Source organism: Podarcis gaigeae, assembly GCF_964106915.1.
Source record: "Podarcis gaigeae genome assembly, chromosome: 4".
Classification (NCBI taxonomy): domain Eukaryota; kingdom Metazoa; phylum Chordata; class Lepidosauria; order Squamata; family Lacertidae; genus Podarcis; species Podarcis gaigeae.
In genome coordinates, this window is record NC_139677.1 from 41569907 (window position 1) to 41589148 (window position 19242).

The 19242-nt window shown below is 40.7% G+C and overlaps 1 protein-coding gene across 2 annotated transcripts; it reads right to left on the reverse strand.

Moving 5' to 3' along the window:
• Window positions 1-5944: 5944 nt before the first annotated feature.
• Window positions 5945-18921, reverse strand: FANCB (FA complementation group B). 2 transcript variants are annotated; one of them, XM_083734253.1, is made up of 10 exons: window positions 18781-18915; window positions 17173-17274; window positions 15603-16637; window positions 14314-14466; window positions 13388-13480; window positions 12174-12302; window positions 11358-11506; window positions 10374-10810; window positions 9416-9653; window positions 5945-8304 (listed from the first exon to the last, which is right to left on the reverse strand). In XM_083734253.1, exons 3-10 carry the CDS (start codon window positions 16524-16526, stop codon window positions 7899-7901), a joined length of 2529 nt encoding a protein of 842 aa, XP_083590379.1. In that variant the 5' UTR covers window positions 16527-16637; window positions 17173-17274; window positions 18781-18915; the 3' UTR covers window positions 5945-7898. The 2 variants fall into 2 exon arrangements, with proteins under 2 accessions (XP_083590379.1, XP_083590378.1); XM_083734252.1 differs by lacking the exon at window positions 17173-17274 and having other exon boundaries at window positions 18781-18921.
• Between the last annotated feature and the right edge of the window lie 321 nt (window positions 18922-19242).

Here is a 19242-nt window from a genome sequence, read left to right on the forward strand (position 1 = left end):
AAAGTGTTAATTAACAAAAGACTAGGCCAAGAATTTATTTCTTCAGACAAAGTTAAGAAGAGAGGAGTGGTGATTTACGCAAAGGAGAGCCTGTCACCGAAATTTCTATTCAAAGATGAATATGGCCGAATTTTGGCGATTGAAATACAGACGCAAGGAGAAAAAATTTTGATATTAGGAATATATGCTCCAAATGAGGGAAAGTCGGAATTCTTCAGGAAGCTGCATGAGACTATGCTGGATTATTTGGACTATAGTAACATCATTATGCTGGGTGATATGAATGGGGTTGTGTCTGTAAATATGGATAAGTCACAAAGTGCCAACATATCGAAAGACGGCAGACTACCCAAGACTTTTTTTGAAATGACAGACAATATGGACTTAGTAGACATTTGGAGGGTTAAGAACCCTCTAGGGAAAGAAGGGACTTTCTTTTCTGAAGCTCATCTGACATAGACACGAATCGACCAAATCTGGACAACTAGAGGACTGGCACCTAAGACTAGAAAAGTGGAAATCTGCCCAAAAACCTGCTCCGACCATAATGCTTTGAAAGTGGAATTGAGACTAAATACAACCGGATCCTTTAGATGGAAAATGAATGACACTATACTAAGAGATCAGGAGATTGTTAAGAAGGCCCAAAAAACTCTAAAGGACTATTTTGAGATAAATTTGAATACTACTGTGGAAAAAAGAACAATCTGGGACGCAAGTAAGGCAGTCATGAGAGGGTTTCTAATACAACAAAACACGATTAAGAAAAGGCTCTGGAATGAAAAGAAGGAGAAGATATTGGAGAGAATAAGAGAAGGAGAGAAAAAATTAAGATCTAGGCCTAAGTCGAAGGACGTGTTAAGAGAAGTGAAATTCTTCCAGGCGCAATATTCAAAACTGATAAATCAAGAGGTGGAATGGAAAATTAAACAAATGAAACAAAGATCCTTCGAATCGGCGAACAAGTGTGGGAAACTGCTAGCTTGGCAGTTGAAAAAGAGACAAAAGCTTAATACGGTTACAAATCTAGAGATCGAAGGGAGAATGGTTCAGAAACCCGAGGAAATCAGAAAGTGCTTCCAGAGGTACTTCAAAGAACTTTATACACAAGGGCCGCAAAAAGCCTCAGAGGTGGATCAATTTCTAAAAATTAATGGATTACAAAAAATACCCCTGGAAATGAGAACAAACCTGAACTGTAATATTGCACAGCAAGAAATTGAAAGTGCCATTCAAAATCTTCAACTTGGCAAGTCCCCAGGCCCGGACGGCCTAACCTCCAAATATTATAAAGTTTTAAAGGACTATTTGATACAACCTTTGATGGAGGTTTGCAACCAGATAATGGAGGGAGGGAGGGCACCGGAAACGTGGAAAGAAGCTTTCATCACATTGGTACCTAAATCAGAGACTGAAAAGACCCAACTTAAGAACTACCGCCCCATCTCACTCCTAAATGTGGATTATAAAATTTTTGCAGACATTTTGGCAAATAGACTTAAAAAAGTACTAAATGAAGTGATTCACAAGGACCAGGCTGGCTTTCTCCCTGGTAGGCATTTGTTTGACAACACAAGAAACATTATTGACATTTTGGAACTTCTACAAACAAATCTGAATACCAGAGCGGTTTTGATTTTTGTTGATGCAGAGAAGGCCTTTGATAATATTTCTTGGATGTTTATGAAGAAAAATTTGGAAGGGATGGGAGTGGGGCGGGGGTTCGAAAATGGTATAGAAGCAATCTATACAGAACAAAAAGCTAAATTGATAGTAAACAATGTGGTGACAGAGGAGTTTAAAATTGAAAAAGGGACACGCCAGGGGTGCCCTCTATCCCCCCTATTGTTTATTTCAGTCCTGGAGGTGTTGCTAAATATGATTAGAAAGGACCGGTTGGTCCAGGGAATTGAGGTCGGAGTGAAACAATATAAATTGAAAGCATTTGCAGATGACTTGGTATTAACACTTCAGGAACCAGTCTCCAGCACTAAAAGAGTGTTAGAATTAATTTCTGATTTTGGTCGGGTGGCGGGGTTTAAGTTAAATAAGCAAAAAACCAAGGTATTAGCAAAAAATTTGACAGCTACAGAAACAGATGAGTTCTCCAAAGAAACGGAGCTGAATGTGGTTAAAAAAGTAAAATACCTAGGGGTGTACTTGACCTCCAAAAATTTGAATTTGTTTAAAGATAACTATGAGAAATGCTGGTCAGAAATCAAAAGAGACTTGGATATATGGTCAAGATTGAAACTTTCCTTGTTAGGCCGAATAGCTGCTGTAAAGATGAATGTATTGCCGAAAATGTTATTTTTGTTTCAGGCCCTACAGATCGTGGACAAGGTGGAATGTTTTGGAAAGTGGCAGAAGGATATTTCTAAGTTTGTTTGGCAGGGCAAAAAGCCCCGAATAAAGTTTAAAATATTAACTGATGCGAAAGAAAGAGGGGGATTTGCCCTGCCAGACTTGAGGTTATATTATGAATCTGCAGCCTTCTGCTGGTTGAAAGATTGGATTTTATTGGAGAACACTGATGTCCTGGATCTGGAAGGGTTTGACAATGCGTTTGGGTGGCATGCATATCTGTGGTATGACAAGGCCAAAGTGCACAAATTGTTTAAAAACCATATTGTCAGAAGAGCAATTTGGAGGGTCTGGATAAAATACAAAGACTTATTGGAGAGTAAAACTCCGAGGTGGCTCTCACCGGTGGAGGCCAAGGCACGTAAGAGACCCAACATGGAGGCCCACTGGCCTAAATATTGGGAAATAATTGAAAAAACTGGAGACAATTGGAGGTTGCTAAGTTTGGAGAAATTGAAAACTAAGGTACGAGATTGGTTGCACTATGCGCAAATTCAAGAGGTATTTAAAATAGATAAAAAAGTTGGATTCCAGGTGGAAAAATCGAAACTAGAGACTGAATTGTTAGAGCCAAAAAGTAAACTACTTTCGAGAATGTATAACTTGCTGCTTAAGTGGAATACACAGGATGAGACAGTCAAATCCGCTATGATAAAATGGGCTCAGGATGTGGGGCATAACATTATGTTTGCAGACTGGGAAAGGTTATGGAACACCGGTTTGAAATTCACGGCATGTAGTGCCTTGAAGGAAAACATTATGAAAATGATATACCGGTGGTACATGACCCCAGTCAAGCTTGCTAAGATATATCACCTGTCTGATAATAAATGCTGGAAATGTGGAGAGGCGGAAGGGACATTCTTTCATCTCTGGTGGACCTGCCCGAAAGTGAAGGCCTTCTGGGAAATGATCCATAATGAACTAAAAAAGGTATTGAGATTTACCTTACCTAAAAAACCAGAGGCCTTCCTTCTGGGCATGGTGGACCAGAGAGTGCTTAAGAAGGACAGAACCTTTTTTATGTATGCTACCACAGCAGCAAGGATCCTGATTGCAAAATATTGGAAGACACAAGATTTACCCACGCTGGAGGAATGGCAATCGCAGTTGATGGACTATATGGAACTGGCTGAAATGACTGGCAGAATCCGAGACGCGGGAGAAGAAACAACTGAGGAGGATTGGGAAAAGTTTAAGGACTATTTGAAAAAACACTATAAGTTGTATGAATGTTAAAAAAAAAAAATGCACCTTTCAGGAAATTCTAGCTTCAGCAAATGTAAGTTATTGGAATGAAAATTAAGACACAAGAACTCAGAGGTAAAATAATGAAATAACTTTATTGTGTTTAATATAAAACATATAAGAATTGAGCGACAGTAAAATTGAAAATAGGGAACATGATAAAATGGAAGTTACAATAAGTTTTGAAATAAGTTAACAAATTGCTGATGCTTTATAAGACAGAGAACGCAGGGTTCGGAGGATGTGGGGAAGTCCTATAGGTTAGATGGAAAAAGAATATGGAAATTTGTTATTTATATCTCTCTTTCTTATAACCACTCTTTATTCTTTTTTCTGTATTTCTGCACTTTTAAAAAAGCAATAAAAAATGTTTTTTTTTAAAAAAAGAGAATGCCCAAAGAACTACCATTGCCCTTCCTAGGTTCTTTTTCTCGAAAGGAGGCTCACACGTTCAATATGTGACTGAAGGTGAGAGCCCAACTTACACATGGCTCACAGCTGTGCATTTACAAGGACTTTTAGTAGATATACAATGCAGGATTTTTTGCACAGTACAGTGGTACCTTGGGTTAAGAACTTAATTTATTCTGGAGCTCCATTCTTAACCTGAAACTGTTCTTAACCTGAGGTACCACTTTAGCTAATGGGGCTTCCCGCTGCCACCGCACGATTTCTGTTCTCATCCTGAAGCAAAGTTCTTAACCCGAGGAACTATTTCTGGGTTAGCGGAGTCTGTAACCTGAAGCGTCTGTAACCCAAGGTTGCACACCGAATGCCTTAATTCAAAGAGTAGGATCTGGGATGACTCCACTCAAACCACAAGTTACAAAACACATATCAATCCCTGAAGAGTATAGACAGCAGGAATGTACTACTACATAATCCAGTTCCATTTTGGCATGCAAACTTGAAACTGCTATTGGATCAAGTTAAATCTTAATCCCTCTGTCTTAGCCTCTTTTATTTCATCAGATAACTTCTCCTCTGGTTGGAAGAGAGATGTAAAGGTGGAACTATCACACTTTGGGTCATCGTCCCCTGCTCTGTTACACTTGTGGCCTTGAGAACTAAGGACACAACGAAACAAATCTGGGATGTAGCCCTGTAAGAAAACTAAGCCTGGATCGCATGCTGCCAGGCAACTGGAAACGGTAGCAAAACCTTCGTTCCAGCTGCTTATCTTTATGCTCTAGAAATTTCCAAATATCATAGAGCTTTCACTTTGGCCTCCTTTAATGCCTTGCCATCTGCTCTGCTGGGAGATGCACACACACACACACACCGCTTGTAACCACTGTGCCTGCTCGTCAATTGGGAATCAAAACAGTTGAGGACATTCCTTATATATTTCTCCCCCATTTAAACTGAATTCCCAGGCAGTTCTGATAACCTTCCTCCTTTTGTCAGATTCCACTAACTACTAAATCAGTACCAAAGTGGCAAAATTCAGTGCATTAATAGGAACTGGATGGTTAAGTCTCCTTACCAACCAAACTATCAGTCAGCTAGTGATGTTCTAGGGAAGGATAGGATGCTAAGGCAGGTGTTCTGGAGGTCCGTTCTTAACCTGAAACTGTTCTTAACCTGAAGCACCACTTTAGCTAATGGGGCCTCCCGCTGCTTCCATGGTGCCGCTGCACAATTTCTGTTCTCATCCTGAAGCAAAGTTCTTAACCCGAGGTTCTATTTCTGGGTTAGCGGAGTCTGTAACCTGAAGCGTATGTAACCTGAAGTGTATGTAACCCGAGGTACCACTGTACCACATGCAATGACTGGCCACATGGAGTGCTGGTTTTTGCAGAGACTCCTACTCTTGAGCCAAGCATTACAATGACCTGGCAATCATTTTAATCTGTGGAACTGAGGGACAAGGGAATGCCCAACCCGCCCTGAAGCACAATAAAAACCTAATCGAACTGCAGGATTATTCCGAAATAGAAGTTGCCGATTGGGAAATATGGGGAGATACTAACCTGTTAAGCAGTTATTTCTGCACTTTTCCTCTACCCAGAAGCAAGAGCTCACAGAAGCATTTATGTGCACTCATGGGTGCAATGAAGCAGGCTCTGCAGCCCGTGAGAAGGACTGGCGAACCTGAGAGGTTTCTTGAGTTTATGAAGATGTTTGCTTGAAGTCTTGCCAGGTTAAAAGGCCAGAAGCCTCATAAAGTAACTACGGTTTGAAATTCTTGAGGATCCTTTTCAACCCAAGCAGTGCTTTTGATGCACGACACAAAAGGGGTTAAATTCTTTCATTCAGTGACAAGTACGAAAATGAACAGCTTTTATCAACTCAGTTCGTTCCACATATCAAACCAATGACCAGAATGCTACTTTCAAAAGTATTTAATGGATAACTCTCTACAAGTGCATGATAATGTTTTCAGAAAATTGCCAGTCAAAGCTAACAAGGAGTCACTCAAATGGCCGCCAGATATTTCTTCATATTTGCAGGCAGTTTCTTAGACGGGGTAGTTTTCAAAAGCTTAACATCTTTTTGCAACACATGTAAACCCAGCCCTAAGAAAGTTGTCGCTTACTATGCTTCTAGCAAAAGAAGCAGCTATAGCCTACAATATTTTGTATTTCCCCCTTTCCATCTCTTCTACATGAAGAAAACAATTTTAAAATAAGTATATAAATTTGAAGAAACAGGCTTCTTCTATAAATGATAGACCCTTACGTAGCCAGAACCACATGAGAGGTATCAACAGCCGTGGGGAAAACCTCAAGGTTTGCAGATGCACAGTAAAAAATACCATGAAAGCTAAAAACCCACAGAAGAGCTTGAGAAAGACTGAACATGCTTCCTGGAATAGAAGGGGACTGTTGCAGAGAAAAGCAGAAAATTGTGAAGAGGAGGAGCAGAGAGCATGGGATGAAGAGAGAGTGTGGCTGGCTGGCTGGCAAGAACCCTGAACAGGAAGATTCCCAATCCGAAATATTTTGCAGCAGGCCCGATTTGCAGAACATAACATCTAAGGGACCTATTGAGAAGAATAACACTAAATAGCCATCATAATGTAGGGGTTTGAGCAGAGCTTTGGAAACCCATTAAAAACACCGTTTAGCGAATGCACAGCTCTAGGGAAACTGTTTCATTTCACCAATATATGAAATGAAGAACAATTCTGTAATCCCAATATGGAATAAACAATGTTTATTGGGAAGTTTGATGATATTTAATAGGTGGCGTGATCAAGTTTCCTGTTACTGTAGCTTAAAAAACAGGTTACAACATGCATGTAAACAAGTAAGGCAAATATAAAAAACCAGCCTGTCTCTAGACATGCTGAGATTTAACATTTGTTAGAAAGCCAAGAATCTGGTTTGCCTATGTTGCTAGCTTTCGGTTGCTCAGCAACTCCTGTATCAGTCTGTAAAACACAAATGCAATGTATATTGTGCATTACATTCTCCAACTGTAGTCAACAGAATCAAATGTAAAGATGAGTGGAAAGCTTCTATTCCACCACAATAAAAAGATTTTAAAAGTGTCTGAAGAGAAATAAGTGCAATGGAGCTATTGGAAAGGAGAAGTATCATTGGAGAAAGACTTTTGGAAACATAAAGAATCATGAAACAGAGGTGGGATGTGCCAACAGGTTGGCTAACATCTGCAACATTCCTTGCACAAGTATGCATAGAAGTTTAAAAGATACCTAATGGAAATATATTCTGGGTATCTTTGTTCATGGAACAGCAGAAGTGTACCCATGTATGTATTGATATGCGGTTTTGAAAAATTGTAGAAATACCTCTTGCCAACTCATTTTCAGTGAATATTCTGGCCACAGTACTTCTGTGACCTAATTAGGATAGCAAGCTGCTGGGCAACCTATTCACTCAGTGAAAAAACAATGGCTACCCTTACTCTCCCATTGTATCAGGGTGCAGTGTTTATGATGCAGGATCTTTTCCGAAGCTATAGTGAAACACAGACTTTGAAAAATCTGTTGGGCACACAAAAGAGCAGTGTGGGCGAAACAGAAGAAGGCAGGTGACAGCAAATCAAGGCCTCTGTCTCTCTTTCCCAACCTGTTGCTCTAAGTAGAGAAGCACAAGCATGGAGAGTCTCAATACAGAATACTGACAGAAGGCAGCTTATTGACCACCATACTTTTTGTTCAGGCAGGCATTTCACCATAGCTCTTTGAAACGTTGCAAAATAATTCCCTTGCAATTGATCACTTGCTGAACAAATATAAGAGCACTAATGGATTCTTCATTTTAATCATAAATAGGAATATGAAGCGCGTCACATTATAGCTTTGGCTAAGAAATAAGTCAAAGAAGTTTGCCGAGCAATGAGCACTGCCATGCAATTGTGTCAGAATTCAGCTGCGATTCAAATACATTCAAAATGAGTCTCCTGTACAAGGCCCCACCCACTGTTCGGTTCATACCCAGCATGCATTGCTTCTGCTCCCTTTGAAACTGCTCTCTGAACTGTTGCACCACAGAGACGCTACTTGCTTCTTGGCTCTCCTCATAAATCAGAGACAAGCGGTTTTCAGGTTGGCTTAGAGCTGTGGAGGAAGCTTGCCGGAGAGTGACCATTTCCTTTTCTAAAGTTAGTGCAAGCTGTTCAGCAAGTACCTTCTTGCTTCCTACCCTGAGTGGTTTTATCTTACAGGCTGGTGGCAACGATCCGGTAAGGTTATGAAGGCACTGGAACAAAATCGTTTCATGTCTGTAAAGCAGATTTGTAAAAAAAAAGGTCAGTTATCATTGTTCATAAAAATTCACGAGCAGAAGTTTAAATGTAAACCATAAGCTATTCAGAACATGAAGCACCGTACTTAAAGGTGAAAAAAAGAATTTCCCTTTGGAACAAACGCGAAGTATGGGGAAAGGCAGGAGCAAGCAGGGCTCAGTTATACTGACAGTAATGTTCCCTGAGAAGTTACAATTAAGGTTTAGAGCAGGGAGGAGGAACTTGCAGTCCTCTAAACCACAACTCTTATCTTCCTGATTGTTGACCATGCTGGCTGGAGATGAGAGTTGAAGCCCAATAGCCTATGGGGACTGTGGGTTCCCCATGCCTGGCTTTTACTTAAACAATCTGTTTAAATATTGTGCTCAAAATATGCATTGTAACTGAGATGAGTATGTTTGGTATTAGTAATCTTTGAAAGGGAAAATGAGGTTCTTTGAAGCTATTCAGTGAGCTGAGTTCCATGACCAAGGCAATGAAACCCTATGGGAATTAGGATATAAACATGTTTACATAAGTGAATTAAGCCGTAGTAGAAATCTGTTTCACAACTCAATATTTTATAGTGTTTAAAAGCTCTTTCTAAGGTAGAATACTTGGAAGAATATTCACTGAGCATGAAAACCTGTCCCGTAAAAAATATCCTCTCAGTGAAAACCTGTCCCGTAAAAAATATCCTCTAAAATGACTGAGCAAAATTCTAAGGAAGTTACGTGTATTTTCTATGGCTGTGCCCACCTGCTTGCACCTGGCTTGCATGAATACCAAATTCAAAGTGGAACATCGTATGTTTCCATAAGGTAGATAGCAATGTTAGTTCTGAAAATTCCACAAGGTGTCTTGTTTCAAGTTTATATCATCTTCATTGAATGAAGCCGCTGTAATTATAGTTCTGGGGTCTTCTATGCTCACCTATGCAGATCACTTAAAATGTTTACAAGAGAATCCAATGACCTACTCATCTAGCTAGCATAGCACAGCTATTCAAAATGGTCTTAGATTGCTAGCACAGCAATGGCTATAGCTGTCATGCTCACAAGGCAAAATGAGGTGAGAAATGTATCTCCAGCTTTTCAATTGCCATTACCTGTAAAATACTGTTAAAGTTCCTTCGAATGGTGTTTTGAGATTCCACTTGAAGACAGTGCCATTCAGATTTCCGGATTTACAAGAGATGAAAGTATCGGGATATTCTTTTATTGCTGCACACTCCATTTGTTCCTGCAGCCATGTTTTTATGTGAATCAATGTATAGTCAGACGAAATGATTTGAAGTGACACCTTGTGTGACACTGCACAAAGTGCAACAAGATCTTTTACGGAGCCTGCAGCAGGGGCAGAAAAGCCTTCGTGAAATTAAAATGGTGTGCAGGGCATTCAAAGAATCCCTTCAACTGTTTCCCCTTCATTTTAAATCCTTCAATTAAGCAAAATCCTAGATCAAATCTGAGATCTAGATATTGCATTCCTTTAGACTAGCTTATTTTATGATAGGAAGGCATTTGTGGTTAATTTTTGCTGCCCTATTGTAAACTCTTGGTGCCAGTCAATGAGTAATTTAAACTCAGCGTAACACTGCTTGTTTGGTGACAACAGCCCTCCCACATCCTGCATATCATCCCTAAAATGAACCAAGAACAACCTCTTCGTCGCTCAGGTGGCTGCTTCAGAATTATTAAGTCATCTTCCTAGTGACACAAATTAAATTTGAAGCTTTCATCCAGATCAGAGGGGGGTGGAATGAGAGAGAGAATAGACATTGTTTCAGAGACGGGGAGAAATGTTAAGTGTTCCATTGCTTTTTAAAGTAATGTTTTGGCTCTAAAGAAAACTATTGCCACCTATTCAGCTCTTTGGGACAGAACTGGCAAAATACCTAAGTCAGAAACCAAGTAAACCTGTTCTGGGTTCAATTCCTGTTCAAGTCTTCTAACTAAGGTCAACATTGCCTATACTACAGCAGGTAAGCTTAAAAAACAACAACAACCTGTAGTTCTAGCTTTTAAATATACAGTCCAAAAAGTACAGCAAGTAGCTACCAATACCTGTGTATTTATAATCTTTTAGATTTATCGAACCTTTTCCAGCAGAAATCTCAGCCAGACTTAATAAAATCTTCCCACATAATAAAGTCATTCTTTTGCTTTTCTGCAGAATTTCGTCATCTCTGCAGCTTCTCTTCGTAGCATGTAACAGTACCACGCAGCCTACTTCATGCAATGCTAAGAAAGGGGACAGCTGGGTAACTGCAGTGAAGGTTTTTGTCCTATCCACCTTCACCTGAGAAGGTTCTCCATTGCACTCCTTCCCATTATGGCAATCGAGCTTGATCCTTTTAAGCAGCGGCTCCAGTTGCCAGTGGGAGGCGGATTCTGCCAGCGCAGCTTTCTTCAACGCAACTACGCTGCAGCGGCACTTAGCTGGAAAAGACGAAGGGCATTTCCGAACCATTACCAAAGATAAACGGACGTCACTGAGCAGCCTGTTCAAAAAAAGAAAAATGCAGACTTAACAAACAAAAAACAAATGCAGGAATGGCAGTGTACTGTGATCTTCTCTTGATATACTTGAGATTTACAGTGTCTTCATAGTAGCAAAAACATACACTAAAATGTACCTTGCATTTATACCATATAAATCTAATGTACATTCATCCAACTCAGGATTTTTTTTGCATTTTCTTTTGGAGCCATTCTTAACTTTTCTATTTTCTACTGTGGTACCTCGGGTTAAGTACTTAATTCGTTCCGGAGGTCTGTACTTAACCTGAAACTGTTCTTAACCTGGAGTACCACTTTAGCTAATGGGGCCTCCCGCTGCTGCCGCGCCGCCGGAACCCGATTTCTGTTCTCATCCTGAAGCAAAGTTCTTAACCTGAAGCACTATTTCTGGGTTAGCGGAGTCTGTAACCTGAAGCGTATGTAACCCAAGGTACCACTGTATTTTTAAATTTTGCAGTTGTAGGCTATATAATCTCTACCAATAGCAGCATTTATCCATAGTTAATGTATAGGATTTATACAACTTACAAGTCATATGTGTCCATTAGTTTCACTCCAACTACTAAGCTGTCCTCCACCACACGGTACCAAACCTCCTGCACAAGCTGCTCTTTGTCTATAGATGGAGTTGATGTGCCATTATCCAATGGTTCATCCCAGAGGGAAACAAGACCTGCCTTTCAAGAAAAGACACACACATCTACACGTATGCCCAAAACAAGCCTGTGTCACAGTTCAAACAATTCCGGAACCAGGAAAATACTACTATTCTTCATATATTTCAGCTAAAAGATTAATCAGTATGGTACATTCCACTTTTACAACAAAATATGCTAAAGAGTTTCCATAACCCTCTATAGGGTTTTTTCCAATCCACAGCTGCAGCTATTTACCTACCTGATAACTTCAAAAACTGCACCCATTTTGAATTGTTCCTTTGTTCTAATTTGAGAGAGAATTCCACCCATTGGTGAACAGATAGAGTTCTGTATTACTCCACATAAACTATGGAAAGGAACCAGTGACGGCAATGCTTTGAGCTGAAAATATATGTATGGCACAGGAACCTTTCTGTGATAGTCATGTCCTTTAGCAACAAAATTTTGTACCTGTATTTCCTTAAAGACTGGCTATTTTTGGCTTTAGTGAAAAAAGTTGACCCCAAACATAGAGAAATATTTCTTACATGGTTACAGCTACCAATGAGTGACTCTTATGCAAAGTATTAGAAGCCTGTGTCCCTACCTATTATAGAAGAATGGAAACAAAACCTGTTTATATATATATTTTTTTTAAAAAACATGTCTCTGTTGCAGAAAAAAAATAAATCTTCATCTAGCATACCTTTTCCGCACTTGGAAGACTGTGTTTTTGGTCTTGAACTAGGTCAATCAATGCTCCACAACTTTCCACCAGAACCTTTTCTTTGAGCCGTAAATGCTGCTGTAGCTCTCGAACAGAAGCAAAACCAGCCTATGGGATACAAAAGGAGTTAGAGAGTTCATGATGATGACACTGCGAGAGTAGATGCCTTTCTTTTGCAAGATATTAAAAGAGCTAACAGTTGTAGATTCCTCTCTCATTGTTAAAAAAAATAAAAACCATAGCTTAACATAGAAATGGGAAGTTCTGTGGTTGCTGTGATAATTATTTGATGAAACCGACAATACAGAGAGAAAAATCTGTAGCTACTCACTGCAGAAATTGTGCAGTTACCTGAACTTTGGACATTGAGTTTCTTTCAGCAACCTGCCTTTCTTTTATACTCCCAGTCCTCAGCCAGGCTGATGTAGATACCCTTTTGCTCTTTGCATGTATCCCTTGGACACCTAAACTGCTAATCTGTAGCCCTTCAGATTTTGCCCATAATTTACTGGCAAAACTTATGCCAGTAGAGGCTGAATGGGAATGAATGAATGAATGAATGAATTCCTATCATTCCTGGCCAATGGCATGTTCCCATCAAAGGTCTTCATAAGTGATTCATAGGAATTCACAGCAAAGTAGCAGCTAAGGTTATATGTGTCATCCACAGTAGACAACCTCAAAACTTGATGTAAAATAAAGTCAGCAGCAAGGCACCTACAATAAGAAAAGCATCATCATCTCAACGTTAGGTTTTCAAGGACGTATACAAGGCAGGAGAAGGAGGCCAGACAATAATTCCTAGTGCTTATCCCTTATTTTAATTTGTGTTGGAAAATGAATCATGGGCAATAAGCCTTACTTTCCTAGCTTCCAAACAAACTAGTGATGGCTATCAGTACTTCAAAACCTGAAGAGAGCAAGGCTATAGCCCTGTGTATGTATACCTGAGAATAAGCCCCACAGAATGCAGCGAGAAGTTTAGACACCGAACACTCCAGTAAGTTAAGATTCCCTCAACACAACTCAGCAGTAATTATAGCAGGGAATACTTAGTACGACTACCTGGTTCTGCATTTGCAAACATCAATGAAATGGAATGATCCAAAACAGAGTTTATGCTGCATGAAAGTTAATACAAAACAAACCCCAAGTTGTCAAGACATATCAAGAGGCAGATAATGGATCCAAACCTGCAATCTTGCTTCAAGTCCTTTGATAGTAAGGAAGTGGTTCTTTTGTAGCTCTTGTGTAGAATGTGAGTCATCTTCATAGCTTATGTTATTCTAAAGACAGGCAAAACATATTTAACTCTATGCCTGAAAGTAAGTGAGGCACGAATGTGGAAAACTGAGCCACACAAGGACCAAGTAAAAGCCTTCCATTCATGTGCCACCCAAGTGAAAATGACAATTGTATCCACTTCAAAGCCTACATTTCTCTATTTTTGTAATAAATGTTACATATAATTATAATATTGTAGATTTGATGCAATATAGATTTATTAAAATATATGTACTTTAATTACACCCCAACCATTAAAAAAATATTCTACGCATCTACTGGTTTTCAATTGACAGATGAGATTGATAGTACATAGTAGCCTGGTTTGGATATAACTGCAGCTTGTTCTTAGGTAAGCTTTAAGTATTAGGCTCAAGCACTTCCCATCTCACCTCCGCAAGATCAGAAGCTTCTGTTCCTGTTTCAGATTAACCAGTTTCATGTGCCATTGATCTTCAGTGTGCTTAATTGAAACAACTTAACTTCAGAAACTATTCTTTTAAGTTGAGTTTTTCCAACAGACCACAGTTAAGATTAACCGGTTCATTTGAATTTGGATGACTCTGCAGAATGCAGTTAATCTAAAAAGGAATTCTTCCTTGTAGCCATGCCAGAGACAGGAGCATATGCAAGACAAAGGTTCTCAGAGGCACAGTTCAGCATTATGTCAAAACAAGGTCACTGCAGAGTTATGAAAATCATTTGATTCTGCAAGGCACACCTTCTTCCAAACCTCCTCAATTTGAATCAAAGCAAGCCGTGAAGCAAATGACTCTTTGCCTAATACCTTTTACCGAAACCTTTCCCAACAATTTCCCCAATCAGTAAATCTTACCACATGGTGAACATTTCCAAAATTGGATATTTGAAATGTATTTAAACTTTCTGAGATGGAGTCAGTCTTTAGAAGAACTAAGATTTGTTCCGTTCCAATGCCAACAAAATCATCTACCAGAATAGACCTCACATTTTTCCAGGAAGAAACCACCTGCAATGTAAGGTGACATTGGAAATGTTTTCATTTCGTTAATATATACATTATGCACATGAAATGAAAATATTCTCATATTAGACAGCTTAAGCTAGTATGGTGTAGCAGCAGCAAGACCACAATGCACCAACTACAGTTATAACGGACATTTCAAGCAATTTTATTCTTCAATTAATTTCAAGAGCGACAAACATTGCGTGAATCCATCCTTAGATGGAGCATGGAATTTTATCATCTGCTGTGTTATGCATACTTAAAACTTCTTTCATTCTTCTGAAATTTATTTCTGGTGCACCTACGTTCATTGAGCACACAAGTATTTGGTTTTGTGCCTTTGTTCAGGACTTCATTTGAGTGAGGACTTAGCCGCAGCATCTACATATATTCAGCCCTGGAACAAGTTATAAAATTATTTCAAAATTGCCTCCATGACTCCACAGAGAGCTTCAACACGGAGTAACTACCATGAGCTCTGGGTTAAGAGGAATGACTTTCAAAGAAAGTAGAATGACACCTAGGTTGGCATCAGCCCCAGCACATCTCACTACCCCTGTTACATACAAGAGGTTCTGCAACATCAGAAATCCAGGATGCATTTAAAGCTTCCATGTAGGCAAAAGGCTTCCCTAATCATCTCAACTGCTAGGAAAATCCTCCTCTGGAGGAGAGATGTGGGAGCCAGCTTTATGTCATCTAGCCTGTATACCAGCTGTTTGCCATCTACCCATCACCTCTGAAATTATGGGTAACCAGGCTCCCTGGAATGCAGTAAAACCAATACTAGAAACTGTATTGTTTGTTAACTCTTGTTTTGCTTTGTATTTATGTTCTTAAGACTCAATTATTATAATTTTTGTAATACTGAATTTATTCTGTGTATTCCAAATTGTGTGTTTGTTTGTTGTCATTTTGAATTTACTGATATGTTCTATTTGTAATAAAGAGCACTGGAAACACAAGGTTTTGAATGTTTGCTGTAAGCAGCTTTGGGCCCTGCCTATTGTGGAAAACAGAATATAGACAAGCTCACTCAATACGTGCATCAGTTTCTGCAGACATTTGTGTTGAGCATATTGCATAACATCAGAAGGCAGAACCTTTGCAAGTGTAAGAACAAAGCATCAGATCAATACCTGTAAATTACGCTTCCATAGTGCACACACATCTCCTGAAGCAAAGGTCACAACCACCAACTGGCTGTTTCCTTCCACTGCTGCTACCTGTACAGAACAAGGATTCTCATATGGAAGCTGGTGGACATCTTTTGGTAGACCATCTTGGAAAATGATGACTTGGCTTTTGCATGTGACTACGACAACTGACGTCCTGAACTTGCTTCTCACGGCATCGACTTCACAAACGTGCACACACGATACCACGCCGCCATAAGCATGAGGAACAAAAGTGGCCCTTGTTAGCGCTTGCTGTTTCTCCACTGCATAGGCAAAGCACTCAGTACCCCAGATGAATGCATCTGATTTGGGAACACTTTGCCCATTGCCTCTGTCTGTCAAACAAGCAGCCCTTGTTCCCAGAACAACAGCACCCTCACCCTTAATCTCACCCGCCCATTTGATGGAACAAAGCTGAACAGGGGCACGTAAAACAGTGCAAGTTTGGGGAGAAATGTGAAACAGGCTTTTTGCATGGCTCCATAAAACCGTTGGGCCAGAAAGCAACTTTATGGGTTCTTTCAGTTCATAATCCAATTTAAAATGCAGAACCAGCTCAAATTTGTTACTGTTATGAAGCAAGAGTAAAGTATATTTTGTGTTCTTCTTCACTTTCTTTTTCAATAGAACACAAGGGTGAAGGATTCCTGTTCTGAAGTCAGATCCGCAGCTGCAATGAACCATTTCCACACCATCCTCACAATCGCTGAATGACCCAGTAGACGTCTCAATAAACTGTTTAGTACAACTGTCAAATGTCATTCTCCTGACGTGCAATTTCATCACTTTTGTACCACCGCCTTGTGTGGATTTCAGTTTTGACAGCTGGAAAATCAGGAGTTCCCCATTATATGACAACAACTTCTCTTGCTGATCCATCAGCATATTTCCTTAAAATACGTCCACTGCAAGACGACCATGAGTTAGTCTCCTGCTTTTCAGTAGGATGATTCTTCTGTTTAATGTAGCATTTGATCTGAGCAGCATTTTTCCAATCTGAAAAATAATAAGTGTTTGGCAATACAGCAATAGAAAGCAGATCATTTTAACCTCAGTAAGGAAGGATCAGTCTGTGCCCATAAAAAAGTCACATTCACACAAATAATTCAGTTCAACAAAACACTTCCAGCTGGATTCTAAATATGTATATCTAAGTAAAGAGGGCACTTCCTGATAACCATACCTAGGATTGCAGTGTTTAACCCAGGGGTGGGGAACTTCAGGCCTGGGGGCCAAATACAGTCCTCCAGGTCTCTCTACTGAGCCCTTGAAAGCTGCCCAGGCCACATCGCTCACCAGCCCTCCTCTGCACTCTGCTCAACACCCAACCACACTCCCCTCAGCTGCAATTCCCAGCAACTAATATTCAGGCGCATACTGCCTCCAACAGTGGAGGGAAAACATATCCTTGGTGGCTAATTGTTATCATTGATGTGGCCCTGGAAGGCTGCAAGTGAGGCTGAGTAAGGTCCCCTGCTTTCACCCATGTACTGTTTACACTTAAAGATGAGTTAAAGCAGAAGGGTACCACCTTTAGCTGCCAATTCCTATAGATGTTCAAGAAGTAAGGTCCACTGAATCCAGTCCTGGCATTAGTCCAGCCAATCGTAACTAGTGACAAACATCTAAATATCTGAAATTAGACAATTTTTAATCAGGATTAGACACAGAAATCTAGTAAATCCCACATGTAATGCCAGGGAAAATTACAACTGTCCAGCATAATCAAGCTTTCCCCAGGATGTAAATTACCTCAACCAACAGGCCTTAAAAGCATTTCTTGCTCTGGAATGCAAAAGTAATGGTGCTACAAATAGCTAAGTTCTAATCTAAAGAAGATCCGGTTTCTCAGGCACCTATAAAATGTCTACTCATAAGCAAGCCCCACTGTATACATGTACACATCTTAAATGAGTACAGTATACAATAGCAACCTCAAAGGAATGTCATAGGGGATACACTACTGCTATCGAATACAAGAGACAGGCTCCAAGGTGACCAGATGCGAAGGAAGACAAGCCTGTAACTTTAATCACTGTGTGGAAGTTGACATTTTGGCAGCTACAGCTGGTCATGCTATCAAGGGAGATAAAATCTAAAGAGTTTCTTCTGAACAAAAAATACAGGAGCTTTTGCATTTCAACCAACCCAGCCACACTGAGTTAGAGACAGTGATCACATGTGTTCTTTTTTAAAGGAATTGTTGATTCTAAAAGTATGTGATCTTAGTTATCTGATGGTGCAGGACACAAACGACACATAGGCTTACAACCACTCTTTTCTCTTTCTGGTTTGTGTGGCAGGAAAACAGATCTGACCCATGTGTGAGTAAGAAATAAAAGAATTGGCTGGGCACCAAGATTCAAAATGCCGGGCTTTACACATTCTCCAGCCGGAGCGAGCCCCCAGCAAGGTTTAAAACAGTCACATTTAAGCAGAAGCATGCTATGGGAATAATTTACAGTGGTACCTCGGGATGCGAACAGGATCCGTTCCGGAGCCCCGTTTGCATCCTGAAGCGAACGTAACAAGCGACGGCGCGTCTGCGCGGGATGTCATTTTGAGCGTCTGTGCATGCGCAAGCAGCAAAACCCGGAAGTAACATGCTCCATTACTTCGGGGTTGCCGTGGAGCACAACTCGAACGCGCTCAACCCGAGGCACATTCGACCCGAGGTATGACTGTAGTTTGCTTGCAGAGCTCACCCTTCTCTCTAGTGCTCTGGCAATAAACGGACCACACTTTGTTAAGTAAATTTAAAATGCTTGGCTTGCAAAATCCAAAGGTCTGATTCATGCGCTGTTCCACGCAGCAGCAAGGAGAACACAGGTGGAATACTATTGGGTACGAAATACAGAACACAAGTTTCAAGCATGTAGTCTGTCCTGGGAGCCCCACTGAGCTCAAAGGGGCTTACTCCCAGTTAAGAGATGTTCAGATTGCCTCCTCAGAATCACTTTACTTTACCCCTGTCAACCTAATCCCTCTCTGTGAGAGGGGGGGGATTAGTTCTGTTACCCACCCCCCAGGCCACACAAGCCACACCCGCTGGCATGGGGGAAGGCAGTGAAATCCCCATCCTTATCCTGGTCGGCATCCCTCTGTAGGAATACTAAAGAGCAACCTTAGGCGCACTTACTTGGAAGTAGGTTCCACTGATCTGAATGAGCAAAGGGGGCAGGACCCGATGAGCCTCAACACAACGCGCGAGGAGACCGCGGGAGCCCCTTTCATTCCCCACCAGCAACAGCACTAGCGGCCGGAGCTTCAAGCTCCGAACAATCCCGCCAAACAAAAGAATCCTGGGAACGGAGTCACGTTACGTCTTTAAGCCGGGCGCCATTGGCTGTAGTAAACGAAATGGGCGGGACCGTAAAGGGAGAGGCGAAAGGCCGCGCGCGGTAGGATTGGACGGAATCACGCCAGGAAATGAATGGGCGTGGCTTCCAGAGAGAGAGAGAGAGAGAGAGAGAGAGAGAGAGAGAGAGGTTGGGAGGGGGGAGGAAGTGGGAGGTTGTGGTTTCGCGTCTGCGCGCGCGCGCGCTACGTATGATTTGTTTGTTTGTTTGTTTTTGTTGAACGAGAGCTGGGCCTGGTTGGT

Coding starts and splice junctions, on each gene's coding strand:
- FANCB (XM_083734252.1), bottom strand. CDS start 16,526: ATGCTGATGGATCAGCAAGAGAAGTTGTTGTCATATAATGGGGAACTC. Junction 10,811..11,357: donor CTAATGGACACATATGACTT/GTAAGTTGTATA, acceptor TTTTTTGAACAG/GCTGCTCAGTGACGTCCGTT. Junction 8,305..9,415: donor ACTTTAACAGTATTTTACAG/GTAATGGCAATT, acceptor TCTGCTTTACAG/ACATGAAACGATTTTGTTCC.